Source organism: Aptenodytes patagonicus, chromosome 5, assembly GCF_965638725.1.
Source record: "Aptenodytes patagonicus chromosome 5, bAptPat1.pri.cur, whole genome shotgun sequence".
NCBI classification, from domain to species: Eukaryota; Metazoa; Chordata; class Aves; order Sphenisciformes; family Spheniscidae; genus Aptenodytes; species Aptenodytes patagonicus.
In genome coordinates, this window is record NC_134953.1 from 28,975,018 (window position 1) to 28,989,005 (window position 13,988).

The 13,988-nt window shown below is 40.6% G+C and overlaps 1 protein-coding gene across 2 annotated transcripts in view; it reads right to left on the reverse strand.

Moving 5' to 3' along the window:
* The window catches only part of CHST15 (carbohydrate sulfotransferase 15), a 47,431-nt gene that overhangs the window by 7,635 nt on the left and 25,808 nt on the right, over nucleotides 1–13,988 (reverse strand). For both annotated transcript variants that reach the window (XM_076339196.1, XM_076339197.1), the window contains exons 2-5: nucleotides 9,104–10,176; nucleotides 8,013–8,352; nucleotides 3,975–4,121; nucleotides 1,723–1,879 (exon numbers count right to left, since the gene is read on the reverse strand). In XM_076339196.1, coding sequence (XP_076195311.1) covers nucleotides 1,723–1,879; nucleotides 3,975–4,121; nucleotides 8,013–8,352; nucleotides 9,104–9,691 — 1,232 coding nt within the window. In that variant the 5' untranslated portion in view covers nucleotides 9,692–10,176. The remainder of the gene's footprint in view (nucleotides 1–1,722; nucleotides 1,880–3,974; nucleotides 4,122–8,012; nucleotides 8,353–9,103; nucleotides 10,177–13,988) is intronic.

The following is a 13,988-nucleotide window of genomic DNA, read 5'->3' on the forward strand; positions in this document are numbered from 1 at the left end:
TTACCCTCAATCACCATCCATTACAATGTAATAATGATGACATTATTGACACCCACCATCACAAACCTTGATGTCCTCCAAATATCCCCCATTGGGGGATAGACCAGACCCTGTGCAGGTTAGACCAGACCTTGTCCCAGACCCTGTGCAGCACCCACATCCTCCTGGCTACTGCAAGGCAACTGCCCCACTGCCCTGCATCGCCGATGGAGCTGACCAGGCTGCCCCTTCTGCCACAGCTGCTTTTGCTCCCGCAGTTCAGATGAGCTATCAGCAACAAGGGCATAGGGAATTGTAAACAAAAAGAAACCAATTTATCATAAATACAGTAAGGGAGATGAAGCTGACTTTTTATCTCACCCTTATTAAAGCTGGCAAAGAGCTACACCCACATTACAGAGGGTGGTTAAAGCACTCAGGGAATTTGTCGGTAATGTACATGAGGAAGTCACTTCAGCCAGCTCTCTCACATAAAATTACCATCTGTTAAATCCTGAGGTCAGGAGATGCCGCTCAAAGTTGAGAACTGTATTTCCTGACATAGGAGATGGGAAGCACTTGCACAGCTCTGCCTCTCACCATCAGCCATGTCCTACCATCGGGGAAGCTCGTCAAAGAGCACCCACCCCTTTCCGCTGCCAAGTCGCTCTGGGCAGCTGCCGGGTAGCCGCCAGGTAGCTGGGTACTGGCTGCCTGCACAAGCGCCCCGTGCCTGCCCTTCTCCCAGTGCCCGAGCTCTCACCAGAGCCTGATCCCTATCATCAGCAGCATCCCCTTGTCTTTGCTGGGTGTTTCTGGGGCTTTGCCCTTGAGCACTGACCTAGCCCTAAGTATCCTCAGTATCCCTATAGAGCTACAGAGAGAAGCAATTCACACCCCCTTGGTCTGATCCTTTTGGAGTCTGCCTCCATCCCCTCCAACCTCCCCACTACCCTCATCATTATCATCATCCTTCAGAGGACACAGTGGAAAGAAATGCCCTAGAAATCTGGAGGAAGACTGGAGAGAAAAAGTGAAATGCAAGTGAGAAGAAGGACATTTGTGGCTAACACACTGGAGAACCATTCAAGAACAGACCACAGCTCTGCAGAAGTAGACCCCTTCCATTGCAGACAAAAATCAGGAAGACCAAGGATGAATTCCTAAGCAGCTGTTAGTTGTGCAAGCTAAAATTGTCTAGGGAAGCTTTATATGAGTGTTGCACAAAGCATTTTTAAGATTAAAAAAAGTTTGTATCATTTGCTGACTCTGGAGCTATTTGCAATCTTTTAATCATTTTGAACAGTATGCCCCTTGAAGACATAAACCTTATTATTTAACATTAATTGAAGCACTTCACAGAACCGCTTATGCCGAGACATGTAAATACAGTGCCATACTCAGTCTAGCGAGCCCTGCTGAGAACCAGGGCATATTAGCTCAGGTAATGGAGTTACATTACATTTCGCAATGTACAAGGTTTTTTTTTTTCAGAGTAGCTCAGGTGTTCATGCATGGCACTCGCTGTGGCATTTACACTCACAGGCCCCTCTTTAAAGCACTATCACAATTACATATGCCAAAATACACAGAACAAAACCCACTGGCAGCTCTCACCATAAACCAAGTGACGCTGTCAAATACCATGTGAACACTTACTTGCATCCAAGAGAGCAAGAGTGAATAAAATTATTATAGTAAGAAAATTTTCTTGCGTACTTTAGCAACATGATCCTTGCTCACCTTTCAACAGGGTCTCTCAGCATGATGATAAGTTTGGCATTCGGTTGGAAGGCATGGATAAAATCCTGGATTAAGTAGGGAGGTTCTCCTTCAGTACTGTTGTCATAAAAGAAAATCCAAGCGTTGTTGTCCCACATTGTCGAGGCACTGGCCTCCCCTAAAAATTAAAAGCACCTCTGCTAGTAACTCATTTCATTCTTTGTATTGGTGTGGAAATCAGATGCATTTTGAACTGGTGTAGACTGTTTAAAATTGACTCTATTAGTTTCAACATACCTTGGTTCTTGCAAGCTGATCTGGCTAATGCTCCCCAAAGCCAGAGCAATCACACTGTCTTGTACCTTTGTGAACGTAGTGATGGTTAAGGCAGGTTTTATGTAATTCCACCTGAAATATTACTGTCCACTAACCACACGGCTTCCTGTTAGTGGTTAACACATGCAAATATATTTGATCTGGGCTGGAACGGACTGCTCAGGGTTTTGGCCCACCCTCCAGCAAGGACGCAAAAGCAAACCTGATGTTCATACAGATTCATTTTACACTAGCTAGCTTTGTTTTGTTTTTTACCAAGGTCATAAAAGACTGACGTAATGAGTATAATCATTCAGGACTTTTCCTGTAAATTTAATAAGAAAAGTGAACAGAACCTTAATGAAACAAGAAATGAGACTACAGGAAAAAGAAACACAAAGTGAACTCTAGAAAAAGCTGTAACAGGAGGTAAGTAATCAAAGATGTACGTTGCCAATTAGATTAGTTAATTTAATTAGTATAAGCACTTCACCCATGAAAGGACAGGAGATATTATTGTAAGTAGGAGGAAAATCTGCAGATGTCCTTGATGGCAACATTTCTTAAGACCCCATCTTGCAAATTTTCCTCGATGTTGAATATTTAATAAAGTGAATAATAGACTTAAATGGAGGCTGAGAAAGTATTGAACAAATATGACTGTAGCCAAGTCTTTGGCTTCATCACCATTCCAGCAAGCCAACAATAGGTTAAATTTTTTTGGATAGAATGAGACAAAAAAAAATTATTCTGAGGGTATTGCCTCTGAGGGCGGGCAGCAAAAATCTTGTCTCTATTTTCTGTAGAATAATGACTTCAGGCCTACTTGAAAAGTCCCTTTTCAACAGGGAACTGTCTCCTGCACAACTAGTATTTTCATGGAATGTGTCTGGTTTCCCTGGGAAATTTTGAGGTCACAAAGTAAGACTGGGAAAACTCTCTTCCCCCCAGTTTTCTGGTTTTAGCAGACAGCAAAAGAATTTAGAAATTTCTGCTGATGCTCTTCATGGGCACTGTAAACCAATGGCACCATGGACCACAGTGGATAAGCATGGTGGATCAATCACTGTGTGCCATGGAAAGCAATCCAGGGATACCTCCCTAGAGCCTAGTCCTAATCATGGACTTCCATAAGATACAACACAACAGCATTTCTAAACCATTTTTAATGCTACGCAGGTAATTTAGTATCAACTGAAACTGTAAGATTATCTTCAAACAGTATCCTGTACCATGCCTCTAGGTTCCACACCTGAGAAAAAATACCACGCAAGATAGCTTCAACTTGACTCTGTATATTCCTGCCCTTGAAACTTGCATTATCTTTGCTGTTAACGAAGCAGCTCAGGGTTTTAATCATTTTTATTTCAGTCCACCATAGGCTACATAGGCATGATGACACAAAAAATGGCAGTCCTTCTTCCTACATGTATCTTATGTTGGAGCTTGAGAAGAGCCACTTGGAGCTATGTTGCTATCACGGAAACTCTCTCCAGTCAGCTACAGGATTTCTACAGCACCCATTGTATGTTGTAATGTCACAATTAGTGTGTTATCCCAGACACATTGCTACAGCATTTGAACCTGAAGCTACAATCCCGTGGCTACAGGCAAACCCCTCGTAATGAAAACAAAATGAAAACAATGTTTGAAGGAGTCACCAAGGTCATTCTCACTTTTTTTTTTTAAATATTTAATTAAATGCTGATGTTCATCAGACATTTATTGCTTCCTCAGGCATTTTCTAAAGATAATCACAACTTTTTAACAAAACAAGTAACCACCCTCCAGGAAAAGGCAAGAACTTCTGCACTATCCACGCACCAGAGCAAACCAGCGTCAGGGGCTCTGTGCTGTGAACCATTCACATGTGGGAAAATGCCCCTCTCATGCCTCAGCTACAAACGCTGCCAACCTGGAGCTACAGAGACATACTTCAGAGGCTGTATTTGCCCTACCAATTATGATGTTGTTCATCTTGCCGTGCTCTTTCGCCGCTTCGCTCTGCAGCACACCCTGAATCTGATGTGCTGCTAAGTCAAACAGATCAAGGTAATCTTCCACTGGGTAGCGATCATGAAATCCATCCCTCAGACGAATGATTCCTAAAAACAGTGAAAAGAGAGAAGTTAAAAAAAAAATAATAATAATAGCAAGGCAAGATTAACTGCTGGTGTAAACCAAGATGGCTTCATTGACATGGCTGGCACTGAGCCAGCTAACGTCAGCACAAAATTTGACCGATGAAGTGTAACACTCAGATAAAAGTGCCAATAATGAAGTAGCTGAAATTAGAGATACTATACAATTAAGCCATAAATTCACAGTGATAGGAAATATCTTAAGTGTTCTGTTTTATAGTTCCTGCATGAATAGCTTGCATTTATTTTCTTCTAAATTTAGCTTTTGGAATGAATATAAAAGACCAGATTCTGCTTTCATTTGCACCAATATAAATTGAAGTAATATTGGGCTCCCACTAGATTTACTGCATTGAGATTGAGAACAGGCTCTGATGCCAAATATGCAAATCAACACGCACTTATCAAAATCAGGAAAGTGGAAAATCATTCATGTTTTTATCTTTCACAAGTATGACAACAAAGCTCCATGATAGCGTCTTATTTTTCTCCTCTCCTTCCCTACACTCCAGGGTGTGTTCAGTATCACCTTCTCCCTGCATTTCTCGGCATCTTGAGCCATATCTGTGATTTTTATACTACTTTCCAACTCTAGTCTCACTTCTCCACTTTCTGTACATCCTGCCCATGCTTGTCTTTGCATTCTTGCTTCTTACCATACCACAAGAGAGTTTCTCAAGTGGGCAGAGGTCAAGGACAGCAGTGGGAAGGCAACAGAGTAGGAGCAAAGCTAAGAGTATAGAGCAGGACTTCTCAGCTCTCCCTTTCCTGTTCCCACAAGGCCAATAACTATCAATTACGTGAGAGGAAAGCTCAGCAAGGGAGTTCTTTTGTCCATTCCCTCTGATTTTCCCCTTTACGAAAGTGGGATTTAATGAGGGTAGAAGAAAGCTCAGTAGTGTATTTTGACTTGTTTTGAGGGGGAAAAAAAAGGTACAAGCATGATGCTACAGACTGCCTTGGTTTGTTGCCACCCCACTCATGGGAATAGAAATTGTGGCTAAGAGCCAGGAAAGGGAGACAGTCAAGCTGGGACAAAGTCCTGTAGAGCATCAACCATCCCAGCAGAACAGGAAAGGGGTGATTTGTGAAATGGGGCCTCCCCAGGAGGGCTGTTTAGCTTCAGCTGAAATTAGTCGGTCTCATAAAAAATCCACGGAATCAGAGAATGCCATAGAACAAAGAGACTTTCTTCTCCAGATAAATGTTACAAACTAAACCAAGTCAATAGCCAGGAGCATAGGAGTCATACCCACTAGCTGGCTTATAAAGGGGGCTGTCTCAGTTTCACTTGTTAGTCTATTTGTCATATTCTCTTCTTTTTTTTTTTTTTTTCTTTTTTTTTTTAATAGTAACCATTAGCTAATGTACTGTTCGGGCAGAGAGAAAGGACTGAGCCACCAGGAGCAAAACTTAATCTTCCATTCTCAATGGCAGACAGCCTGAGATTATGATGGGAAGATCATCTCAACAGATCTCCCTCCCATGACATCCCAAGCTCTGCCACCTTTCCTCATTCTTCAACTTTAGAAAATAACTTCAAAAAATTTAATTATGCAAAGAAAGTTCTCTTCAAGGATCTGCACTTGGTCCCCAGTGGCTGACCACAAGATCATGCAAGTGGAGAATTTGTGAATGCCAGCACAGAGATAGGAATGCATCCTTGTTCTCAAATTATATGCATTCCAGCCTGATTTCTTAGACTCTTCTGCCTGTTTGGTAGGTACAGTTCTGAGCTTTAGTGAGTCCAGTCTTGCTTTAGTGAGGTTGGATGCATTACTTCCTCCAACATTAATTCCAAACATTTATGTTGAGGCTAATGTAGATGTAGACAACTATTTAGTATAAAGGATTTTAGCCTAACATATTACTTCAGTTCAGCCTTTCCTGCCAGCACTCTCATGGAAGACATGACTTTCCACAGATGGTTTTGCTGACAGTCCCTGCATCTACACGCTCAGAGACAAGCAGCATGGCATTCACACTGGAAGGCGTCCAAGTCTAAAATTCCCTTTCTTCACTGATTTGACTTTTCACCTTCAGGTCAGGAGGCAATTCTTATAATTCATCTTCAGTCAGCTGCTGACTGTGATAAATGAGTGCCTTCTTGTGGGACTTCAGGGGGTACCATGATGCTTCTCTTGTCTGACTTTGTAACTAGCCCAGCTCCCCCATTCACACTGGTACCTCCTAGAAGTGTCTCCTAAACTGGAGATTATCTCAAAAGCAAAACTGTATTTTCATCATATTGCTTTAACTCTTAGTTTATAACAAACATTTTAAAAATGTCTAAAAAAGTATTTTAGCCACTTTCTTATGGCATTTGCAAAGGAAGAAAAAACAAACTCTAAGAACACAGCAAAATTATTTCTCTATGAGAAATATGAAATCCCAGCTCTGTGGCTGAGCCATCATCCTCACTGAGCAGCAAGGATCAAAGCCCCTTTCTGCAGGAGCTCAGAGGTTCTTCAGGGCTCCAGGGCACGGGGAAGGGAGATGGAAATGGCAATGCAGGAGAAATAAAGTATTGAAGGTACAACCCTGAAATAAAGAACAGAAGCAGCACTGCAGGTGTCCCGGTCCCTCAGAAAGTGTCCTTCCTTGCTGTTAGCCACGGCAGTTCATTAGAAGAGATAGTTTCCCATTTCAAGGAAGCTTAGAAAAGCACTAAAGGAAAGCAGTGATGCAAAGTCCTCATCAAATGATCTACCCCACAGTGCTAGGTTTTTCCTTGTTCCAAAGGCAACGTCTGTAGTAAAGCAACAGCAAATTGGAAACAGAAGTCAAGATAACGTCACCATAAAATAACCAGTAACTTCCTCTTGGAAATAGTAATATCACTGAAAAGCCTGTGATCTTTGATACCAAAGTCATACAAAGTGAGGACATACAGAACTTAACAGCTAGACCCAACAGTGGGAAAATCCAGAGCCTGGGTAGAATACAGCAAGCATTATACGCATCTGCATTTAGAGGAAAGCACTAAGCACACGGCAGAGTCAGGAATTGAAACTGGGTCTTCTGCATCTCATCTAGTCTCTAACCCCAAGATTGACCTTCCTTGGCACCCCGGGAAGAGAGAACAAGAAGGACATAAACACTTCAGATGGACAAAACGATGTGCTCAGCCCCACAGCCCTCAGACACCCTTTGAGGGTGCAATCACGAGGGGTGGATGCGTATTGCTGCAGCAGGCCATAACCTCAACTATTCAAGTCTGCCTTCAGAGACGAAGGGTCACTTCATGAAATATTGATGTCACCCAGGAAAAAAGCATAAAAAATATATGCAGGTTCCTCAGTGTGAGAGAGCTTTCTCATGCAGAGCATGTCTACTGTTCAGTGCTTGACTAGAGCTGCAACACTAACGAAGCTCCTACCACAAAGCATAGTTGTAATCATTGAACCATAAGGACTGAAGCCACCCACATTTCAAATACTGACCCATCATTTATTCATGTAAGAAAGGCTTTACAGAATTTTGCAACACAAAACTATCACTGCTATTCTTTAAATCTCCCATCACAACCTAATAGTTCCTCTTCCTGCTTTTACAAATTCACAGGGTTGGTTTTATCTAGTGTTTTTATTTTTTTTCCTGGATTTTCCAAACCACTGCAAATAAACCAAATGAAATGTGCATCATCTCAAGGTGTAACCCAAAACATCATTAAACAAAAGCCGGCTGGAACCTACTGAGCATCCATCACCTGGATTTTTCAAAACTATTAACTCCAGTGGTTTCAGGGTAAGCCAATATGGAGCAAAACCATAAACTTCATCCCAAATGTATACAAGAAATGTCAAAGTTTAATAGAGACAACTTGCCTGAATATCAGAGGTCATGTTTACTCACCAAACCGCTTTCTTGTCCACCAGTGTGGCTCTTTGATTGCTGAGAACCGAACATCGGGGTGCAGCCTGAGCCGGTCGTACAGGTCCGTCGTCCCACACTTGGGCTGGCCAATGATGTAGAAGTGGGGGAGACAGCGCAGGCGGTAGTGTTTGTCCTTATAATGGTACAAGTGGTTCCAAAATACCTTCCTGAGGTAATCAAATATGGTTCGAAAGCGCTTTGAATACAGTGCATAAGAGTTTGTTGCATAAGGATCTGTGGTTGTGTTTCCTCTGTACTCTTCATACCAACAAGGATTCTTGCTATTTGGAAGGAATTTATTAGGAATTACTGAAAACATCTGCAACATAAAGAACAACAATTTCAGTCAAAAAATTGACAGTTATACTTTTCTAACTTAGCACAGTAAGAGAATACAACAGAAACACTATGTGGACATTTTTAATCCTTACTTTTTTTAACTACAAAGTCGACCTAACTTATTTCTTCTGATGACCCTGGAACCAAATCCTGTACAAACAGTTGGACTGGGAGAGGAGTACATTTAGAAATCCTTTGATTTTAAGGCCAGAAAGGACCTCAGTAATCCCCCAACTCCCCTGCAACCCCAAGAATTAATTTTTAAAGTCAAACATATAATACTCAAATCAAATTAACTTCCAGTTTTTAACTCTGAAATACAAGGTTTGTAATGACTGGATTTTCAGGGAGGCACACTGGTAATCAGTTATTAGAAAGGTTCCTTTCTTATTTATCATTTAAGGTGACTGCCAAATATAAGTCAAAAATATTTTGCATGAGACAAGGTAAAAATTCAATGAGATTGTACAGCTATCAGAAGACTGTCTGATTTTTTGTTTCCGGTGTCAAGACTATTTATATAACTAATCCATTTTGTCCATGACTCAGAAGGATGCGATCTACAATATCAACTTTTCAGCTGGTGTAAATCAGGAGGCTCTAGGTGGTGTAAATCACTATATGAACATCTGAGCAGTTGCACTTTTTTTTATCTCAGTAAAAGATTGACCCAAAAGTCTTGAAATAAGCAAGTATACAGCAGTTTCAGACACACTTTAATTCATACTTACATGTGGCTCTTGTTTCCTCAGCTCTTCTAAATCAGGGCGCTCTCTCGTTATAAACTCTATCTTTGAAGTTATAGTGTCAATAATTAATTTAATGCTTGGATAATCCTTTACATATGAAATATTCATTTTAGAAGGCTGGTAATGGTCTTTCATGTCACTAAGGCTTTCATTGTCCATTAAGCTTGGATTGCTAGTAAAAGCTCCGTAATGGAAGGGAGATGGTATTAACAACAGGCCATGCTTGGCTCCAGTCAGTATGTAGGATGCCATCACTAGAGTCATTATAATCAACCCAAATATTAAGCTGCATAGCTTCCCCTTCCTCAAGCAAAAAAATCCATTCCAGCTTTCACGGTGATCAGTCCTTACTTCCAGAACTGCAAGCAACTTCATCTGCTTGCTATCGGTATACAAAGGGATCTTATTTTCTCCTTTGCAAACAGGACACTTCTGGTTATTATGATTAGATCCACGGCATCTGAAACACTGTCTGTGCAAGTCATATGGTAATAAATGTATGCAACAATTAATGCAATATCTCATATTACTACTGTTAAACTCCTGTATTAATGAGCCAAGCACAGTCATAAAAATGTTGCTGAAGCATACGAGTCATCTTCTGTAAGGCTGAAATTATTTAATTCCTTGAGTGATTCTACGACTACTCAGCAATGCAAAAGGACAGGTTCAAACCAGAATGGTTAAAAGCACTCAAAAAGTGACGTATGTCATATAAAGAAAAAAAAAGGCAACAACCAACACACAAAAGTAGCTGTACCGTGGACGTGGTCAAGAATTTGGCTTAGTAAGAGGAATGTGGCGAAGTAAGAATCAGCTACACAGCTGGCTCAAGTTTTTCCCATTGAACAAAATGAGAAGGAAGAAAAATTGTTACGTAGCGTGAAAATATGCAAAAAATAAAAATAACTCATTGTCCTCTGATTTATGCTGGAATAGGCAAATATGGGTAGAAATTCCCAGGTATTCTTAAAACAAGCGGGTTCCAAACCAAACCGCTGCTAGTGGAAGCTTCATCTTCCCAGAGACGGTTTCAAAGATTTGCACTGTACAACCTAAAGAAATAAAAACATACATATAGATACACATAGAACAGCAGACATAACATCTACAGTCACCTTCATGCAAAGCCATAGCAAAATACAGTCTACCACAAGTAATTTCACAGCTCTATTTGAAAGATGTTTTCTATTTGCCAAGTATATTAATTACAGCACTCGGTATTAAACCCAGGAAACGTTTGGCTTCAAGTTCACAGTGAGTTGCCCTTTCTTTTCAATCATCTGTCTGCTCACATCACAAACAGTTGCTACCACAGGTAACACTACATGACTTCCCTCAGCTGCTCACTAACCTATCTAACAGATCTTAATCTGCTCTTTAAATATGGAAGCATTTTTGGACAGTGTCCAGTAACACAGGTGTAAATATTCACCCTCTATCTGTGCATGGGGACCTTAAATTAACTGTCCTGAAGTGGAGTAGGAACCTAGTTAAGAGGACAAGGCAGGGATAAGATAACAGTCTCCTTTCAAGCATATGAGATAAAAAGCCAAGCAAAAAACCCAAAAGCCTCAAGTAAAACATTCAGCAAATTGAAGGGATTAAATAATAGACACGAGCAAAGGCTCATGACAGGATCTCTGGTTTCTGGACCAAATGATTCTGGGACGAGAGCAGCCACCCGCGACACACTGCAAAGCCAGCAAGATACTTTCAGCACTACTAGCCAAACTCGTTTTGAAAACATAGTACTCGCTAAAAAGGGCAAGACGCGTTACTTAAATGAAACATACAATCAGTACTGCAGCTTCAAGGCAAGACCCTGGATCCAGCAAATCATCTTAATGTTGGATACTTTTGTACAGGAGAGGTTGTGCAGAAACCGCAGGAGTGGATGTCCCCTTGCTACAAGGCAGCCACCATGGGCAGGGACTTGAGCACTTGTGGGTCCCATGAAGGTCTCCACGTCCACACAGACCAGAGGCTGAAGCACCCTGCTGCACAGGGTACATGCCATCCTCCTTTAAACACTTCAACACCACGGCTGCTTACAGCTAAAAAGTGACCAGAGCTGTTTAAAGTATTTATGTCAAGCTTTGGTCTTGATTTGAGCGTGTCCATGCTTGGCTTTCCAGGCAGCATTCAGAGCAGAGACACTTAAAGTCACAAACATGTCATCAGCTTAAGGATGGTCTTAATTAAAGCATATTTATGCATAGTTTCTCTAGAATTTCTGTTTTCATGGTTTATTAAATACCTTACTGGAACTACCCACATTTTAAAGTCAGTATCAACTCACTATTTTGAGAAGCCAGATTATCAAATACAAAAGTTCACAGACAATATACCTTCTTCTATATACTAGAAAATATTTTTATTTTCTAGAATTACTTTTCTGGGGGAACTAAAGACAGGAAGTATTTTAAAACAATCTTGAAAAGTCAGAAGCAAAACAATAAACTGGCATAGGATAAAAAGGAAAAGAAAAAGATGGGGAAAACCTAAGGGACAGTAGTAATATACGGCTCTAACTGGCAACTTCTATTTTGGCTTTTGTCACCTGATAAAGACAGAACTTCCCTTTGGTCCCTGGGAATGAAGATACCTTAAGGCTCCAGTGCTTTGATGCTCCTTGTCCATCCTGATGTGGATACCCATGAAAGCAGCAACCCAGTTCCCCCCCCACACCTCCACTTCTCAGCATCACCCGGGACCTGGTCTGCCACAACCCACTTTTCAGCCCTTCCGCAGACAACCCCCAGTATTAACCTGAGTAGTTACCCTGAAGTTTCAGTAACAAACAGTTTGAAGCACATTGTGACTAAAAGGCTCAATTTTGCCTCTGAAGAACAGAAAAAGGACTGCCCCTTCTGTGCGCAGCCGATGAAAGGCATAAAGACTCCACAGATAACATACGAGACTTTATTGCAGATAAACAAGTTGGAAGAATTCAGGAGCACGACAGTTTTACCTGAACGGAGCAATAACTTTTGCCCAGAAGACTATGGATGATGAAATGCTAATTAATTAAATTATTTTTCAGATGAAGTTAATCTGTGTTATAATTAAATTCACTAGACCAGAGAACCACCTCATTGCTTTATGGGATATTTAAAGGTCCAACATTCACTTTTACTATTTAAATGAAAATACATTTTCCAAGTCACCTTAATCAAAATATGAAATAGGAGGGATTTTTGACAATTCACACTTACGAAAAATTAGTGTACTATCAGAGTAACACTAAAATATCAGCACCACTATAATTCTCATATAGGTACAATTCTCCTAGTTAAAATACACCTCAGTAACCACGTACAAATTTTTTTCTCATTACTCTTTGCCAGTGGCTCCCTCCTGTGGACCCACACTAGCTGTTCCTTCTCTACAAAAATCCATCTTTCCTTTTAAGGCTCAGAAATGCTTTTTCTCTGCATTGTTTCCAAACATCTTTCTTTCTTCCCTATCCTCCAGTGCCCTTCATTCCACCCAAAAACATCTAATTTAACTCATCCTTTTTCACACTCCTGTCTTCAGCAGAAATCTTCCTGTCTGACTTTGTCCCTTGGCTCCTAAGAAACAACACAGACTTACACATTTCTGAAGAGCATGTTTGTATAATGTCCAGGACACCAATAATGAAAATAATTTCTCATGACAATACAATGCATACAGAGAGGGTCCTCTGATTACTCCTACAACACACCAAATCATAGAAGTATAATCATTACTAATTATAATTCCCAGAATTTGGCTATTTTGTCTTTAGCTCTTTCAACTCTTCTTTTGAATTCTTAAGAAACATTGACATAACTTGAGATAATAACCCATGGCTCATTCCCACAAAAGTGTCCAGGTCAAATGGAGCAGTCACTTCAGATCCTGCATTACTCATCATTCTTCTAGCTGCATTTTTGTATGAGACAAAGTGCTTTTGTAAAATTATTTGTATTCTTGATGTTTCTCTAATACTGTCACATATTGGAGAACTTCCGCAATCAGAGCAAGCAGGCTGTATCTCAAGGGCTCAAGAATAATTATTTAGGTAAATACTGAACAAAAGCATTTGCAAAATACCTTTCAACAAAACAAAAGTTTGTTTCCTTAGTGAGTTTATTCTACAAGTCAGATGAGGCAGACAGAAACTGTAGCATAATCATTACTGACTTTATTTAAACCAAAGGAAAATAAATCAGTGTAAGACTTCTCAAAGAAACTAGTCTTCAAAACTTCTCTAAAGAAATGGGCCTGTGATGATTTTGACAGAAGTCTGAATGACTACAGAGACTAAATGAGATTCATATGTGTAATATTAAAACCAGAAAGTTTATGCTTTCTTATACATAAAATATCCCTCCCCCAAACTAATGTCCAAAAGAAAAAGAGAAGCTATGGAAAGGCAAGGGGAGAGAAGGACCCAAGATTTGAAGCAGGAAAGAGCTCAACGGTTGTCCAAACACCACCAACGGTCCTAATTGCTGGAGAGGAGGATGAGAAAGGGAGGTCCTGACAACAAGTGGAACGTTCACCCTTTGCAAGTCAACATCTCAGGCAGCAATAAGACACCTGAGCAAAGATTTTCAAAGAGAATGCAAAGGAGGCAGGAGGAGACTGAAGTACTGTCAGGGCAGATTCGGACATCATCCACAGAGGTAATAGAGGTAATCATGAAAACAGAGATAGTTCCCAAAAAAACCTGCAGAAAAAGAGAGAATGGAGATGAGGGCCCTGGTAAGAAAAGATAAGAAAAGGGAGGTGAAAAAAGCACCTTTTAAAAAACATGCACAAAGAGGCTACAGGTTACAGTGGTAGCTATAAAAAGATCTGGTAACCAGAAGGTAGCCTACAGCATCACTTCAATTAA